Raw genomic sequence first — 19,156 nt, forward strand, 5'->3', positions numbered from 1 at the left:
GTTTAGCATCAACAACTGTCCTGTAGACTAAGCAAATTGCGCAGTGTTCCTTTCAGCAGTTTTCTGCGGCGCTTCAGGGGGACATAAACATGGGTTGGGGAAATGACACAGACGTTGTGCTTGGTATCGGAGAGGGAGCAGCGCATCTCCTTGTATTGTGCCAAGTGAAGCATTTATTACGAACCCCCATCCGCCACACGCACGCTGCTGCTCCAGTGATGCCCTTAACCAGTGGAATGGCAAACCAGATTTCCTTTCTTTAATGCAGCCAGGCTCAGCCAGCTGCTTTGTTTTGTTTTTGACACAGAGGGCCGGCTGTGTACTTTCTCTTATGTTGATCTCTGCTGATTTGTATGGCTAGCTGCCATGTGCTGCTGCTTTGGCTGTTGGCACATTGTTTTGATCCTTGTCTCCTTCTTGATAGGGATACCAAACAAAGCTGGTTCCGGTTCCAGACTCCTAACATAGGCTCGTCACTTGTAAGGGATGAAGACGTCTGTTATTTCAATTATAAACAACTCTGTGCAATATTAGATATAAAACAATGTTCTTTATGCACTACATTGCTAGCGTTGGATATGGAATGTTACCACCATTGCATTTTTTCAGCAGTAGGATAAATTGTTTTTGAATAAAGATGTATGCATGTGTAGTTTATATATATAAACACAGGATGTTGTTATACAAGACACTTTAAAGGCATATACATTACAATATTGGAAGTACTCTACCATGCAGAACTAACTTGCCAAGGAAGAAATGTAAAACTGCACAGTAGTATGTTCCCAATGTACAGAAATGAATGATAATATTTAACAAAAATACCATAGCAAAAGCTGGATATAAGCACACTCCGTGGCAGCGAGGCCATGTGTGCTTATATTACGAGTGGGCTTGTATACAAAAATTGCATTTAACCCCATGTGTGTAATGCAGTGGTTTTCAACCCATAGATCATGCCTCGCAGGGGTTGGGGAGGCCAAAGCCTACTGAGAGATGGTAGGTGGGTAGGCCCTCACATGGATACCGTGCATGATACATTTTTAAAATGTGCATGGGGAACGTCAGTGCCACGTTGCAGCGACAAAACACAAGAATAAGTACCATGAGTGGAGCTGAGGGGGGGGGGGCACCCGGGGGGCACCCAGGGGGGCCAGTGGGGTGATTTTGGGTGCCTCAATAGCAAAAATATGGAGGCACTGAAATAATGTGAGGATGTATTAATTATATCGGAACTGCGCTTGGATAAGGTGTGCTTGCAGCGTATCCACATTGCACTGTACTAATCGTTTATATCAATTTGCAAATCTGCTACTGGATAAAGGCTCTCCTAGTGTTGGCCATAGGGTGTGTTTCACCTTCACCACTATGGCTACTTGGGGATGTATGTAGGGGGGGGGGGGGCACCAGGACAAGTTCAGACACTGTTTCGCTCGGCCACGATGTTAACAGGGGCTGGCAATCCATACTCGCGTCGCAAGGTTCATAGCAAAATGCGCAGCCCACTCCTCCACCACTCCAGCTGAAATAACGGTACAATTCTATCCACTGCTGAATGTGGGCCTCCCCACACCATGCTGGTCATGGGGGTTATTTGAGCATTCAAAGGTCAGTGTGGGTTGGTGGGAGCTCATCGATATGTGGGTTATATGTTAGTTCAGTACAGTAATGACATTTGAGGAGATTGGGAATATTCCAGGAAATTTGATCAAATTACAATAATAACATGTATGGTGCTATGAATGTATATATTGTGGAGAGAGTTTGCCATTTTTTTTTCTTTGTGTTTAATAAAAATACCTTTTGTTAATAGCTCATATTATCCCTTCAAATCAGCTATGAAAATGCAGGAACGACTGTTGCTGAGTATGCGCATGGCAGTGTCCTTCTGGCCCGGCTGTGTTTGCTGATACCACTTTCATAATTAATTCAAAGCACTTTATTTTTATGCCAAACTTTTCCAGGTAAAGGATGTTCGATTTTCAGATGACCGTTGTGAATGTTTTATTAATCACGTGCAGTGCCCGTGATGGAGAATTCCAAAAGGTCCTTGTGCATTGGCCCACTTTCAGCTACAAGCTATATGTTTTGCACGCATTGTTCTAAATAAATATTTTTACACATATAAAACTGTAAAACTTTGGAAGCCAGTAATTTGTTCCTTAAAGAAGATCCACAAGCGTAATTTTGTCGATTCAACAAACTGTAGTCATTTTGGTGAAATGGCTTTGGTTGCAAGGGGTGCAAAATGTCCTGGGATGTAGCTGGATGCCACTGTACCGTCATATTTGTCTTAATGGAGCGGTAAATGGTGGAGATTGATTTTCTTTTTCCATCATGACTCGAGACCTACATCATGTCCGTGTTCAATGGCACCGTTGTTATAAATGTGTTGGCACTGGATGCCAATTGCACTCTTTCACTTTGTAAATTTACATTTGTATGCTGAAATTACTTTGATATAGATTTGAAGTAACGATCTATAATTTAGATTAAAGTTTTAGTTTTTCCCTTTCGGTGTAATTTTTATATGATGCGATGCACTTTGCATAGGTAAAAATGCATGTACTGGATTTGTTTTACTCTGTTACAATACAATAATTGCAGTAGTAGCTATGGTTTATGCTGTATTGGCATCATAAAAACAACAGCAGTTTATCCTTTGCACCATACGGTGTTATCAACTTCCCTCTCGGTGGGTTTGGTGTGGGTGGGAAATGGCTGTGGATTGATATGCATTTATAACTTATCACAACCGAAACCCAGACGGGCGCAAAAAACCCGTGGTTTGTAGTTAAGTTGGTGACGTGCATCGCGTTGACATTGGATATAAGTTGAGAATGTCTGGGCAGATGCGAGAGGCACTCAAATCCTCTTTCATACCCGTTTATCAGCGCAAAATGCTTCTGAGTGTCAGTGTAGCATTTTTTTTGCTCATTATTCAATTGTTACAAATACACATTTACAGAATCAAATTAATGAAAATTGATTTTTTCTGAGTAAGGCTCTCTTACAGTGTTCAATGCTAGATTTCCAATGTACGTAGTTACGGTTATTCATATCATTATCATATATTATTCCTATTATGTATTAGTCCTGTTTATGAACTGGCCCTGTTTTGATTCTATGCAAGCTCTGTAAACCCTCCCCTTTGCATGTAATGTGCTTGCACCGTTGTATCGTTTGTTCGATAAAACCCTGTAAACCTTTCTGTCCCGTGTAACGTGCTCAGCCACTTTGGCTGGGTCACCATGGAAAAGAGTTTCTTAAGCTCAACGGGCCTTACCCGAAATAAAATTACTGACCAATGTGACAACACTCACCCACAATTTTTTTTACCGTAAAATGGACATATCAGTGTCAACCATAGTTGCTGTGAGTTGAGCAATATCAACGCAAACAGCTGAGGCTGGCTGCACTTGTGGTTGGCAGATATAAGCCGTTGCTGGATTTGGCGATTTCACAGAATGCGGGTCCCCCGTCACATCAGCGTGCATCCTTCACTTTGCTCTGAACAAACATGCTCAAGTTCTCGTGGGAGAAAATTAGATGAAGCTTATATATTTTTTTATAACATTGTACATTTTGTCCGCTTTTAAGTCTTCTTATTGTAGACTAACATTAAACTGTCTACCTCCTACATGAAAGTTCAGTTTATATGGAAGTGATCCAATTATGAATATACAATTCATATTAAAGCTAACTTACAGAAAACATCAAACACATGACCAACATCCACATTCAGCGCAGTTAAAGATGGTGTAAGTACTGTGCTGTGGTCTGGAATTAATTGGATAAAATTAGCAGTCTGCGGTTTGGAGAAGAGGTAAGGTGGAGCCAGGACCGGAACAAAACATTCCTGCGGAGGGAGCTGGTAGCAACGTCGGGTTGCTCGGTCAATGGCCAGGGTCAACGGCGGCGTGGTGTATTCCGCAAATATGCCCGACTGAGGGCGGGCACAAGCCGGCGTGAGTAGGTTAAACGTTGAGTTTTATAAGGGCACCACGGGGTGACCAGCCCCTCCCCACCCATAGTGCAGTGAACTACCGACTCTGCAACAGCTCCATCCCCATACAGATATTGTACGGTCTGGTGCATGGTGCATAGAGCAAGTGTTCCTAATTGGTAGATGTTCAACGCAAACTACAATATAAAATAATAGTTTTTTACATGAAAGTAAAATATTTCATCACAGTATTTATACATGAAATACATCCACAAGGGGATTGGCACTTAATATAAAAACGCAGCATTTGCAGAACGTCATCAAAACACAAATATATTATTTTGCTGTTATCTTTTAAGAATCGGAGCACGGAATAGATACCATGTCCAGGCTCGCATCACTGCCATGCAGTCCATTGCATTAGACCTCCACTTGCCAGCAGGGGGTTTTATTTCAGAAAATTGAGACCACAGGGGTAAATGTGTCTATTTGTGAAAATGCTTGTGGCTCTTCTCCCACGTCTTCTATCAGTGGTGAGTCTTGGTGTGTGTGTGTGTAATCACATCGATATGCGAGTTGTGTGATCGTCTGCGTTTGCATATGGATATCCTCAATCATACTTTCTTCTGTTTGGTAATATTGATCATAATTTCTATACTGATGGCACACAGCTTTACATATCCAGCCTAATCGCTGTCCATTCTTTTACACTGCGTTGTGGATAAGCTCTGGCGTTATCGCGTTAAATGCACCATAAAGCACGAGTCTTCATCATTGGCAGGAAATCGGTCCTCAGTAAAGCCTCCACCTACAACGCACTCCTCTGAAACACTGGTGTTAAACTTGCCAAGATTTTCTAAAACCTGGGTGTCATCCTAAATGGTGAATACTATTTTTCCTCTCACAACTCAACTTCCGATTAACATGGTTGGCTATGTTCCATATGAAATATGTTCAGAATACTTTATATAGCTGTGAGATATCCCTACACCCACCACTCTCTTCCTCCCTCTGTAGATAAAGAGCTCTATCCAAGCCTCCATCACCTGTCTCCTTTACTACTGCAACTCTCCCCACTACATACAGCCTCCTCAAATTCCTCACCTTCAAACTGCATATCATCCAGAATTCCACCGTAAAACGTATCACCCGCAACCATAATCGAGACCAGATCACATCAGTGATCATATCCCTCTCATGGGTCCCGATTCAGTCCCTAGTCAACTACAACATCACCATCTTGAAGAACCACCATGGATTTATCCCTGCCCACCTGTCCCCTCTTCTCTCACCCGATTCTCCACATCTCCTCTACTCCAACAACGAATATCTCCTGCCAAATCCATCCAGCCAACCTCTGCTCAATGGGAGGTGCCTTCCCCTCTAGTTGTCTACACTGCTGACTCCATCCCTCCATTCAAATCCAGGCTTAAGGCCTTCCTTTTTCCCTTCAACAATGATTGCTTTCATATATTCTTACGTCTTTTTGCCGTACACAAATCTTCTCTCCCTGTACTGTCTTCCCACTGACTTCCCCCTTTCACTTAAAAAAACCCCTTCCTCTTCCCCACAATCTCATAACACAAATGTCTTCCTTTTCCTACAGTGCATTGAGATGCGGTGGCATTTAAATGCTGTATACATTCAAATGAGTGTTGTATTGATGTGTGTTACCTGGCCAGTTTGTGTATCAAGTTGTAAATGGTCCAGTATGCATGCATACTGTAAATATTATAGGCATCATCACACGTTAACGCAGTTTTGACCTTGTCATTCGAGTTCAGCGCAGCACGCAAAATGTGTGGGTGTTTTGGTTGCCTGATAATCATAACCAGAGTGCCATAATAATCACTGGGATTCAAAGAACCATTAAATCCAGGGCAGAACGACCAGCGCATCATGCAGCAGCTTCTACAAAATTGTCATATTTATTTGAATAGAAACGCATTAATAGTAGGCTGCCCTGTATACGATATTTACATTACATATAACTCTATGATTTATATATAAAATAAGGTTTGTGTGCACAGTATTTTGATATATAATTACATTGACACCATGTCACATTGTTGAACTACAAATCTTTATAGGGCGATCAGTGAGGGTTAGTGGCCTGGTCATTCAAGTTCAAGTTCATTTATTAGGTATAGCCCTGTGAGCCATTCGGCTCTTGAATCGGGTGCAACCGCAACAAACAAAAAACAAAAACATGAACAAGAAAACATCTTAAAGTGAATATGTGACTGAGTGCAAACAGAAAATCCAAGAAACGACAGCAAAATATTGCAGAAAAAGCACCGTACACCAACACTGTTTCTTTCCAACTGCCATGTCCTCTAATAAAAGATATAAAAAAAATTCCAAAATTGTACAAACCCCATTGTGTTCATAGGTGTCATGTGATGAGATGAAGAAATTAACTTTTGGAATTGGCACAGCTATCATTGCGCAACCTTGTGTCGGAGATTGAAAATGACGTCACGGAACTACTTCTAACTAAATGTTGCTCAAGCCTTGCCTTCAGCAATCGGTGCGTACCTTTAATATGCCCAGCAAAGGAGTGTCTTCGTAGCATATCAATAAAGCCAGAATGTTAGTGGCTGAGACTATCAACCGGCTCGATAGCCCTGGCTCTCAAGCACAGTTGGCTCCCTGAATCTGAGCCGAAGAGCGCAGATGTTGCTGGCTAATTGCCACGACATGGGCATCTGAGCAACCAAAACCACCTTTATCCCAAACTGTCCCTTGTTTCAACATCTATGATTATCATTGCCGCCGAAAGTGATGTCAGGCAGCCAGCCAAGGCATCCGTCCAACTTTCCTCAAGTGGTTTTGGCAACAAACCTTTTTTTGTTTAAATCCATGTTTTCAAAGTACTGTACTCCAATTGAATTATTAATGCTATTGTTACTTTATTTGGGCAATGAGGTTAAGATATGTGTATAATTCAGTAATAACAAAAACACATCTAATACAATAAATGAGAGAGAAAATACGTTTAACCGTTAAAATAACTAAGCTCTGTGATATGTTTTCGAGTTGTAACCACGTGTTCGGTATGATGTCCAACATTTCACTCCATGTGCTGGGAGCTTTTTCAGGAAAATTCAGTTCCTAAAGATAGAAATTCAGTCGATCATTCTGCTCGGCAACACGTGGTACAACTCAAAAACACATCGGAGAGCTGTACAGCGCAACAGAGTAGCCTATGCAGTAATACAATAATTTGCTAGAATGCGTATCTGTATTATTACTGTACAGTTACACCCTGAGGTCCCGAAAAACAATCGGCCGCATTTCTGAGAAAATTACATTCAGCCCTTTGTGAGCATCACATTAAGTGTTTATTACGTTTATTTTTACTCCACGAATTGTCCGAATTCGGAATTTCTGCACACGGCAGTAATTTAGCAGCAATTAGCTTTCCTATTACTCCTTGTTTTATTTTGACAATGTCATAAACAGACTGCAATCGTCCTCTGTGAATAGTAGTTTATTTTAACTTCATTTTGCACGATTATTATTCTACAAAGGCAGGAAGTGCAATTGGTTTTTTATTTGTATTTTAATACTCTTAATTGTTCACAGTTACTATAATGAGCAACGTGGCCTTATGCCCTTATATCCTCTTTCCATTGCAGTCGATTCTTACACTCTAATGTTTCCTACCTCGGTTAACTCACTAGAGATTGACCATAGCAGGAACGCAGACTGGAACACTTTCAACTGAAATATATTGACTGATCCTGAGACGCTGCCATGGGGTGTGATAGCACATTGGTTTAATTACAATGGGAATTGTTTTAATCCCCCCCCACCCACCACCGCCACTGCTTCTGTCCATCCAGCAGTGTAAAAGAGTATACTGTAGCGCATTTAATCGATTGGGAGGTCTTTTGTGGTGGGGTAAAGTGTGGGTAACCGCCACCTATTCCACGGCGTCTGGCAGCGGGGAAGAGCAGACTGTGATTTCTATATAATTGACTGCTCCAGCGGTGCAGTGTTTTTTGGTTTTTATCCACGACATTTAACGAAACAAGCAGTTGGCACCCAGCATAGAAAGCGTTCCTGCAACACAAATGCACAGCAGAAGTGATGTCACTGCCATGACAGAGAGAGACGAGCTGGAGTGACACAATTCTGGGTGGCGGGTATTCGAGACAACCTCCCAGCGGAGGGGAAATGCTCTGCACTGCACAAGTGACTATTCCAGTCGAGGGAGGCATCCGCTGGCCTCGTCATTTATTTTCTGACACAGCGTTGCCAGAAGTGCTGGCTCGTGACTAATATGGCCGCTCTTGTTTTTTTTTCTCGGTGGTCTAAAAATATATTCGAATTACATTTTTACTTACCGTTATAAATGTGCGATATTGATATAATCATAATCTTTATTTATACTGGAGGAATCCGATGAGTTCTACAACTCTTTTCCGCATGTGTCCAGTTATCATGCGCACCACCAGTTATTTATTTATGAGATTCCACATTATTGTAAGCGTAATATAACATTGTAATGTGTGATGTATGTTGTATACTCGATTTTATTTTGTCGGACGACCGTCATTCAACAACTACACCTGGAGGTTAATTTTGCACGGCACATTTCCTAGGTCGCTCGTAGACTGGGAGAGGGCAACACGTGGCGTGATGGGTGGGGAAATATTTTCTGGGTCACCGACTCCCACACAGTCCTGGCTAAAAGCACTGAAGACATTCACATATTATGTCATTCACACACTCACTCTAGCTGCTATATAAGGGAATGATAATGAAAACTTAACAGTGAAAAATGTTTCGTCCAATTAACTATAAACCATTGTCGAGGGGTACGCGAAGTGGTTCAGTGCAATGTGTCACGAACCCAGCGACCTGAGTTTGATTTCCGGCCATGACGAACATCATTGGTGAGTGATATCTGACCTGGTCTTGCCTCCCCCCCCCCCCCCACCACTGCCCCATCCCAATCTATTACCAACAACCCACACTGACCAGCGTGGTGAAGTATGGTCAAATAACCTCCACAACATTCATGCATTGACAGAAGGTTACAAAAAATAAAGCCCATTAGAGTGGATTAAACATCAAGGCCTTCTCCCGCTGCGAAACGTGTATTACCCAGCACAATTTCATAAACCAATGCATTATGTTGCGCATGGAAAAAAAACAGCCCAGCGTATTATTGTCTTGTGAAATAAACAAAAAAATTACGGTGTAGTTGCAGGCAACGTAAAAATCCCCATGCGTTTAACAAGATAACAATCCGTCTGATTGTTTGTGCCATAACTGATGTAACATTCATGGAATTAACGTTTAACTACCACAAAGAGCGGTTCTGTGGACGCAGCATTAGTGAGGCCTGGTTGGAGTTTAACGAAGGTGAGCAACTAGGGTTGCCACCTTTGAATTGATTAAACTATGGGCAAAGATCATGCATGAAAGTGTTAGACTAGACTTCCGAGTCTCAACTCCTGACAAAAAGGTATTTGGGACAATGACATAACATTGTACAAGCTATTTAAAGACTCAAAAAGAGGCAATATACTGCCGAGGAGTATGCACACTGTCTGATAGATGTTATATCAATTCTCATCATGCCCGAGTGGTCACCCAAAAAGTGAGCAGTGCTCTGCAACGGCTGGTGCAGTGTCCCACATTCTCACCCCCATACTCACCCTGTGCTCACCCCATGCTTGCCCCATGTGCCATCTTCTTGCCAGGGTGCCCGTGTGTGGCTGCGGGACGGGGATCAGACGCTGCCATGCACGGTGGGCCCCTCAAGAGCTGGCACCGTCGAGCTCATCGGCGACTATGGGCAGGTGGGTGCCTCAATGCCTTACCAGCACCAAGGCAACTGAGATCGCAGATGGAGAGGTCACATGACTGCCTGAGGTTGTGTGCTCTGTAGACCAATCATTGTTCGTAAAACACACTTAAAAAAAGACTGTTTTTATTGGAAGTACATGAGTCTGTTACTTTTTGTGTCTGTGGTACCAAGTTTCCATATTTGCTCACAGTGAATTCGTTTCTGGTGACAATGGATGGCAATGATTGCGTTAAAATGAGCGCACCGTATTATGATGACGTCTCCTGCTCATGCTCTTGGAATTGTCTGTTTTTATACAACATGGTAACGTCAGGCACGTAGTCCTGTACGCAGAAAAACAGAGGACGCATTCACTCCAGTCTCTGTTGTAAGGCAACTATTTAGGCACCGAAGCTGATCTGCTAAGCCAGGTTTAATTAACTGGAGGCAGTAGAAGGATGCTCTGCTTTTTTAAGTGTTTCGAATTTGTACCGACACTTTGTTTTGGGATTAACTTGTGTAACTGGTTCAATGATCCCAGATATAAGGACATTTGTTCATACAGTGTTTTAATCAGCATAAGTAAATTATCTGGAAGTAGGTTGGCCGATCTGTTTCGTTTATTGTTTAAAAAAAAAAGATGCCATGTGCCTTCAGCATATTTGCGTATATAATTACATGAATATTCATATTATTTGCACATTCGAATACGTTCAGCTGTATCCGCTGTGAGTTCATTGCTGTATGTATATTTTAATAATCATCAGCAGCCATGATGAGTCCACTGCTTCATAAAGACCTCCCCAAATTGTCACAAACATTGAATATTATGAAGCCTCTTAGAGAGCATAATTTAGCAACAAGTGCCCTTGTACTGCAACTGCATTGCATAGTGCCAGATTTATAACTGGCTCCTGTGACCTTGTAATTGTCTGCATTGATCTGTACCTGCTTAATGCATGAGAGTAATAGGTGGATGAGCCCGAGCCTCTGCCAGCTTGTCCCGTTAAGGCTCTCTGGACGTGGGGGTCGTGCACAGCACCTCGTGCTCATCTGCAGATGCATATGATGAATGCGTGTTTGTCTGTCGCGTAAAATTTAAACTAACCCAGTCACACGTTTGTAGCTTCGTCTCGCTCTGTTCGTTGGATAATGTATGAAAGAATACCACAAAAGGATTACAAAAAATTCAATCGTGGGTTTTTGGGTCCGATTAAAAAAAAAATTGGTCTCGCCTTTATCTCTGCAGTAATTGGTGCCACCAAGAATACGTACAGCTGCAGGTTGTAGCTTTTAGTAACTTTCCCTTTTTAGAAAATAACTATATCCCTTTTTGGCTTATTTATGTCGTGTAGCACAATGCATACAAAACATTTCTCACGCCTCCCACAGTGAAATATATCAGCGTGGCAGCCGTGCACTGACTGCCTTTCAGCGCCGCTATCTTGTGTCTGTAGAGGGAGGTGAAATAACGGGCAGCGTCTCACTCGAGCGATGAAACCACACATGCTGTCTGGGTCCGTGGGACACCTGCTCCTGATTTTGAGGACGATGATCCATGCCAGAGGGACTTGTCTGCAATGCAGCTGGTGCCAGAAGCCACAAGTCACGAGCGGAAACAACTTTTTTGTCATATTAGCAAATGTGGATTACCGTTTGATTGCCGTTCCTTATTGTCCGTACGTGACAATGCTTTGCAGCGCTTGTGCTATGGCAAGAGAGCCCTCAATTGGGTGTCAAGTTGGCGCTCTCTGAGCCCGCCTCGGCAAAGTTCTTCACGTGGGTTTTGTTTAACGTTTAATGCATGGTTAAACCACGAAATATGTGATATATTTATATAATGTTAGAAGGAATGTATCATGGTGGTTGTGGCCGCAGATGCGTAGTGATTTAAACGATGCCAGTTTCCTGGAAGTGAACATATTTGTTCAGAAAAATACATTCTGAGCATATGAAGATTATTGTTAAGATAGAGCATAACTGCATAACTGTTTATTTTAAATACTTTTGAAGTTTTATATTTTTAGATTAATTCAAAATAATCTGCAACATTACATTTCAAGATATTTCAAAATGCATAATTACACGCAGCCAATTGTAGCATGTTGCCTTTTATGCAACGTAGACAAGGAATAATGCAGAGCATAAATGTTTTCAAGGTTATAAAGCTAGTATAAGCCTCATGGGGAAACCTCAACAATAAAGGATGTTCTTCTATGGGAAAGACTTGGTCGAGTAACTGTATTCAAAAAAGCAAAATGCTTGTTTTATTTAACGTGCAACGGGGAGCACAGGCCATCCTTGATCCATACATCATTTAGTAATTCGCGTAGGTCATGAACGAAATCCGCTGCAGAACTCGACATTCAACCCATGCTGCCTTTCATTCTATATGGCTCTTGCGACCACGGCACAGAAATGTGATTTGCTGATGGTGGATCTCAATCCCACCTGGCATTGTGGCCGGAAATTCCATGGCAGGTCATGTGGTCACAGGAGTGCGCCGTGGCTGATACGCTGGGGTGAAGCTTCCTCGTCCGTTCCATGTACAGTTGCAATATTCTGCATCTATGGGAAGCCAACTCGGGGCCCTCGCTCTGGAATTCCTGGACAATAAACAATTGTGCTTGTTTTTTTTGTTGTTTGCAACATTTGACCAGTCACATGAGGGCATCTCAATGCCACGCGTTGTCCAAAATTATGAAGCCCTCTCATTATTCGAAAACGAAAATGTATGCTGGGGCGGAGCGGTGGCACGGTAGTTAGCGTACCGCAATGGGAACCCCCGTGAACTGAGTTTGATTCTTGGCAAAAGCTGCCTAGAGTGACGAGTAATGTCGGAACCGGTCCTGAGCACTCCCGTCACAAACCTGCACTGACGTGGCGGAGTATGGTCAAAACTAATTTACGTGATCAACACAGTGTTGGGAAGCCTTCATCTTACAACCGATTGATGAAGGGCTGAAAGTTATAGTTTGTTATTTTTATTTCAAATGTATCCTATATCATAACAATTACATTTATCATAACGCACGAGCTGCGGTGTTCGATGGATTGTTAAATCTTTGTTGGCAGTCGCTCGGGGAGGTCTTCATCCAGCAGTGGATTGATTATGAATGGTGATAATGAAGGCGAAGATATGGTAATATGAAAGCACCGTCTCTCGTCTGAGTCATCGTTTACAAAACCCTGAGCCACACATTTAAACACATGCAAGGGCTTGGCTGTTCACTTCTGCCAAACATTCCTGTTGTCTGTTTGAAGATAGCCAGACCGTCGTGTTTGCTGCACGTGTAGCCTCTTTTGTAGCCCCTTTCTATTCTCAATGTGTGTGTGGTTTTGAGGTATCCAAATTAAACATCATTGAAATGTTCGATACTGTCATTTAATGCAATGGCACTTGAGTGAAAAATAACCTAAAACGGTTTATGCAGCCTCTATGGAAGGAATCATTATTTACGTCTATTTGTGACTGCCTGTTCATGTGCGTAAAAGGAAATGTTGCGTGACCATTCTATTCGCCTTCTAGAAGTTGTATACATCATCCATAATTGAGGAAGCAATGAATCAATAATGCCGAGCATTTATAATGAAGCTTAATGGGAGTGAAAATATTGAAATGGGAATATACTGTACCAACATTGCTAAATGCTGCAGTGAGATTCATACAATACACTACTTAAAATTACCATCACTAAATTGATTAAGGAACGTGAATCCTTACTCCCGGAGGATAGCTTTAAACTCTCTACACAATTGGTTCTTCTTTGCTCAATACAATACTCTAATCAATATATATAGTCTTGCTTTCTGGTTTCAATTATGGAATGGAATTATACAGAAATATTTTACTTGCCAAGGGCTTTAGTGGCAGCTCTAGTCTCTCTATAAACATTCGGAAGCCTTCAAGCAGGCGCAGTGAATGCTCTTGACTGGGTGCGAGCTGTGGGTGTGTGTGCATGTGGCAAATGGGGGAGCGGCGAGCGTGCTGCGCTAGAAACTCAACGACCCGAGTTCGATTCCCCTCCCATGGCCAACAACACAAGTGACGATTATCTGAACCGGTCCTGGGCCTCCCCTAGATCGACTCGGCCTCAAATGAGTACCTAGTGCGATGTATAAAGGAACAGCACTCGGAAGAGGTGGTGGTGGCCACCCACCCCTTCGTGTGCTATGCCGGCCTTCATAGGTGTTCTGTAACAGCGCTTGCCTCAACAGTCTGACCAGGCTATACGAGGGATATTTGCCTTGGTCTTTGGGAAGTGCGGGCGACACATTGTGTGCATGTGAGTCACGTGTGCTTGAGAGCCATGTGGCTTTGTGTTTCTCAAGAGTTTCGTACAAAATGGAATTTTGCCACAACAAGAGCCATCGCTCCCTGGCTCGTCCGTGATTTTGCATCAATTTCTCTTGATGTCAATAATGTCACTCGTCAATTTTTTCTGTTTGAATGAATTTTTTTTCATTTTTTTGCAAAGGGATTTCAAGTGTAGAAAAGCAGGCACACATACATTAAACGTCTTTTTCAAAGCCAAATATAACTACCATGTGTAAACAATAATTACCCGCATTTCAACCCAGGTTAAGTGGCCATGGTGGAGTGGTGGCGCAGCGGTTCGCACACTGCACTTTTAACTCTGAGACCTCGGTTAGATTCTCAGCTATGGCTAACATCAGTGGCAAGTGATACCACAGACCCAATCTTAGGCTTCCCTCTTTCACCAGCCTGGCCTAACCAGCATGATGAAGATTGGGCAAACCGTCCCCATGACCAACACAACCTGGAGAGACATCCAGCGGTGAATTGACAACGGAATGTCAATTCCGTACTCGCCAATCCAATCGCGCACCTCTTGCCAATGCAGCCAATGCAGCCTGTGCACGGCTGACTCATGAAGAGCACACGGCTGAATCGTGTGAATAGCGCATGGGCGATGGTGTCGACCTGCGCCAGGGTTGTTCCGGGATACACCGTGGCCCACTCGTTCACTACCCTGCAGCAGCTCCTCTGAAATGGCATCTTGGCTCTGACCCACGAGAGTCCTGCACCCCCAGTTATTAGCACAAGAGATCATCCACCTTCATCCACGAGAAGAATTCCCCTTTCATTTCTCGGAGAACAGCAGCTGCAACGTGAAAAATTTGTATATTTTATTTAATCTGCAACAATACTCCTCCCCTGATCATGAGCCTGGGGGAGCACAACATACGTACGTCTACATATGCAGTTCTTTTGTAAATCCAGTCTCTACGCCGTGCGGCCATCAGGAACACTGTGGGTCATAAGGCACTTTTCCCGTGGGGCCATGCAATGCAACGATGACCATTCTTTTTGCGTTGTAACCCGATATGTGGTTTTGGCCACTGCGGGAAGGATAAATGAATATTGAAATAAAGGGCTTGTCAGTCGATGCGTTTAAGTCGCAATCACATAAATGAGCGGCTTTGTCCACAGGTGACCCAGTTTGTTCACGTTGCTTTCCCACCAATCGGCGGCCTCTAGTTGTGTCGTTCTTCTGTGAATTTTTAATGGGAGCTGTGGATATTGAGAGCGTCTGCAGCGCAGCTGTGGACCGAGAGCAGCGAGGGGCGTTGGCCGATTACCTTGAGTGCCTCCCACAGCCATCTCTTGAGCCACACTGCTCAATAAGGCACTGTCATGCACTGTACCTAATGGGATGTATCATGAATGCATCAATACCCCGTCCTTTGCTATTGATGCGCCGCCTACCATCGGTTATTCACAAATGCAATATTTGAAACAGTTGTGACCACGCTTTTCGCTGCATGATTTATTGTCAATTTCAGAATTGCGTACCAACCACTTGTTTCATTTGCTGCTGATAATTGTCCGAAATAACGAACGACGTTCAGGCATGTCTCCTTTGTCATACGGCCACGTGAGATACATTGCGATGCTTAACACATTCAAGTCATATTTGATTATGTTTGCTGTAATCTGCAGTGTATATTGTCATCCCAGCTCTCCATCGCAAAATGCCTCGATCTGAAGATTTGCGAACAACCGTTGAAATTACTAAATAAACCGTACGACTTGTTGCGTAGCGCCAAGCAGTAAATCCTGACCAAATGTTTACATCAGAGTGAGTTGTATTCATACTGCCCTTGCAACGGGCCGATGGGCACATTTCCACGGCTGGCTGTTTGGAGAGAGCACTCGTCGGACGTTCAAAGCGCTGGTTTCATTGCCTTGTCTTTTGCGTGCCGTACATTTGCTGAGAGAGCCCCCCCCCCCCCCCCCCCCACTCTGCGAGATGAGTGATATTGAGCCCTGTGTATCCCTCACCTTTCCTCCGCAACCTTTGGACCAGCGATGAGATATCCCCCATCTAATGGATCGGATTGTAGTCCCCAAGGGGTCTGGGAGCTAGCAGGAGGGGTGCTGGGCTGGCTTAAGAACCACTAAGCAAGCGAAGCAGCCAACCTTGTCCTCTGCCGAAGAGGAAATGAAACATGGCGGCACAGTTTTCCTCCTCCTCCTCACGCCGCTTGCTTCTCGTATCTTCAGATGCCATTGCACTGATGCTGACATTCGCAGACTTCAAAATTAAAGCTCTCTCATATTTGCTTTGATATAGAAGCTACATGTTAAACAATACCCTTCTGCGAAGTTATAATTGGTGGTATTTCATGTAACAATATTTACATTTTACAGCCCTTTGTTAATGTACTGGTGGATTAATTGCTTCATAAATTGTGTGGGCTGTGGGGTTGATTTGCCCGAACTTGACATTGGCCAGTGCGGGTTTGGGTATGGGACAGACAAATGACTGCTTCAGATGTCCCTGTCGTTGCTCATGGTATCGGTGGCCAGGAATCGAACTCAGGTGACCAGGTGCAGTGCGCTAACGACTATGCCACCGCTCGCCTGTGTATTTAATAGATGGATAAATATCTGTGGGGTTTTTTGTTGTTGAAATAATTATCTGGCTTGTTAAAATTAAAATACAAAGTTTATTGACTGCAAGGACAAAATCAACATTTCAGCCAGCGTGGCTTCTTTAGTTGTATTTGACTATGTACGGTACAAAAACAATATCTGAACGATACCATCATATAATTCGCAGCACACTTGCATATCTTAATGCTGATTTCTTTTTTGTTGAGCCGCGGCTTTAATATCACGACGTTATTTTATTTACACAAATAAAGCACACTTACTGGAACTATCTCTTTAATGCATATTTTAACGTGACGGCAGAGCACGAGAGACGGTCTGTCCCTGTTGCGAGGGAACAGCGGCAGGTCCGCCGTGTGAGCCAGGCGTGCGTGGAACTCGGCACAAGTCGTCAATAGCACTGCCCTGGAGAGGAAAGTGATGGATAAATTGTCGACGCTCCGGGCAGTGGCAGGGAATTCACAGCAAATATCTCTGCTTAAGAGCAGACATCTCTGCTTTGAATTCATAATAAACCAATTACATAGTATATCTTTAATATTGTGGGTAGTTTTGTTGATTTTATCTGTTGTTGTTTTTGTTTTGGGAACTCGTGCGAAGCTAAAATGTTTTGCCAAACACGCGTGGATGAGCAACGCAACAAAAGGTAACGGCAACATCTAAGAGCATCGCTTCCCTGTGCGACGTGTAAATCCCTGACCTTCCACAATCTTCATGACCCCCCCCCCACGCCCCCCCGACAGGCGTTCTGCCTCCCGCAGGCCGCACTCTCTCACGACAAGGTGTCACCGATGCACAGCAGCAGCGTCGAGGGCGTGGAGGACATGAGTGCCCTGGCCGACCTGCACGAGGGCGCCATCATGCACAACCTGCACCTGCGGTTCCACGACAACAAAATCTACGTGCGCAGTTTTATTTCTTTTTATTTTCCCCCTGCAGTAACCAGACACCTGGAAAGCCCAGTAAAACTCAATTCACACAATAGTCATCCATCCCCTCGTGGACATAACTGCTCTGAGATTTCCTTTGGGCCTTCTTTAGAGGTACAGGCCGAGAGAGGGAATGAGGCATCTGGGTTTACATGAGCACAGTGGACTGATATTTTGGAGTTGCTTTGTCGATTATGCTCCAAGGCTTAAAATGACCCAGTTTTGGTTGCTTTAATGCAGTTGATTATCACTAATTATGAATACAGCCAGCAAATAATTAATTTGGCTGATAGAGTGAGAGGTTATTTACCCCGGTGTTTGCCTTGATATGACTGCACGGCTTGTTTTAACATGACTTGCAGTGAACGTTCATTAATCTTAACTTATCGGAGACACGCGGTAATTAAATTTGATGCACAATTCATTGCGATGCACATTTAAGAAGCGCTTCAAATTCGATGGTTGTAACTCTTCATAAACAACTGTACGCACTAGTTCACTGCAGAGATTTTTTGCCTATATGCAGAAGAATGACCAAACGCTATTACGGAAGAGAAGCATCGCTGCTGCCCACGAAATGAGGAAGGAACATCGGTCTCTCTCATGAGCAATGCCTTCTGATTAATCTCATTACTCAAGCGGTTCCCACGGAGAGAGAGAAAAAAGCCCACTCTGTGCACGCTGTTGTTTTCCGGCCTCCGACATCTGTCCCTCCTCTTCGGTGCTGCAGACGTACATTGGTTCCATCCTGGCGGCGGTGAACCCGTACAGGCTGATCGACGGCCTCTACGACAAGGCGGCCGTGGGCCTCTACGCCCAGAACCTCCTGGGCGAGCTGCCACCCCACATCTATGCCATAGCCAACGAGTGCTACCGCTGCCTGTGGAAGCGGCTGGACAGCCAGTGCGTGCTCATCAGGTGGGCAGCAGCCAGGGGCGCGGGGGATTGTGCACGCTGCCCTCCGGCGCATCCCTCCACCTGCTAAATTGATGTGCTACCTCCAACTGCTCCCCCACCTGTCTCCCTACACCTGCTCTCTTCTACCTGCGAAATCCACCTGATTAACTCTACCCAGTGGTGGAAATGGACTGTCTCCCCAGTGGCGATGTTTACACACTGTACCAGGCACTCATTTTAGGCTGAGTCGACCTAGGGGAGGAGGCCCAGGACCAGTTCAGATAATTGTCACTGGTGTTGGCCGTGAGCGGGAATCGAACTCGTGTCACCAGGTTAGTAGTGCAGCGCTCTAACCGCTACACAACCGCTACCCACAGACACACAGAGACGCACAGACATGCACAGACGCACAGACATGCACAGACCCACAGACATGCACAGAGACCCACAGACACGCACAGAGACCCACACATGGAGCAAAGCTCCTCCCCCTCCTCCTCAGATCTAGTGGGGGTGGGGGGTGAATCATTTATGCGATCCCCCGCTAATTTCTTCTCATTTCCAGCTCTGACTCTACCTGCAAACTCCACCTCCTCCCTGCTCTGTCCACCTGCTCACCTGCTAACTCCAGTTACCCCTCCCACCTGCTCTCTCCACACTGC

General features: G+C 44.1%; 1 protein-coding gene across 1 annotated transcript in view; it reads left to right on the forward strand.

Annotated features, from left to right (window-relative positions):
* Nucleotides 1-19,156, forward strand: part of LOC133346009 (unconventional myosin-X-like) — a 69,247-nt gene that overhangs the window by 9,036 nt on the left and 41,055 nt on the right. Inside the window, exons 2-4 of the mRNA XM_061557249.1 lie at nucleotides 9,664-9,762; nucleotides 17,412-17,570; nucleotides 18,328-18,515. Of these exons, the coding sequence (XP_061413233.1) occupies nucleotides 9,664-9,762; nucleotides 17,412-17,570; nucleotides 18,328-18,515 (446 nt within the window). The remainder of the gene's footprint in view (nucleotides 1-9,663; nucleotides 9,763-17,411; nucleotides 17,571-18,327; nucleotides 18,516-19,156) is intronic.

The sequence above is a fragment of the Lethenteron reissneri genome, chromosome 23 (genome assembly GCF_015708825.2).
Source record: "Lethenteron reissneri isolate LAM-NWPU_2019-01 chromosome 23, ASM1570882v1, whole genome shotgun sequence".
Lineage (NCBI taxonomy): Eukaryota > Metazoa > Chordata > Hyperoartia > Petromyzontiformes > Petromyzontidae > Lethenteron > Lethenteron reissneri.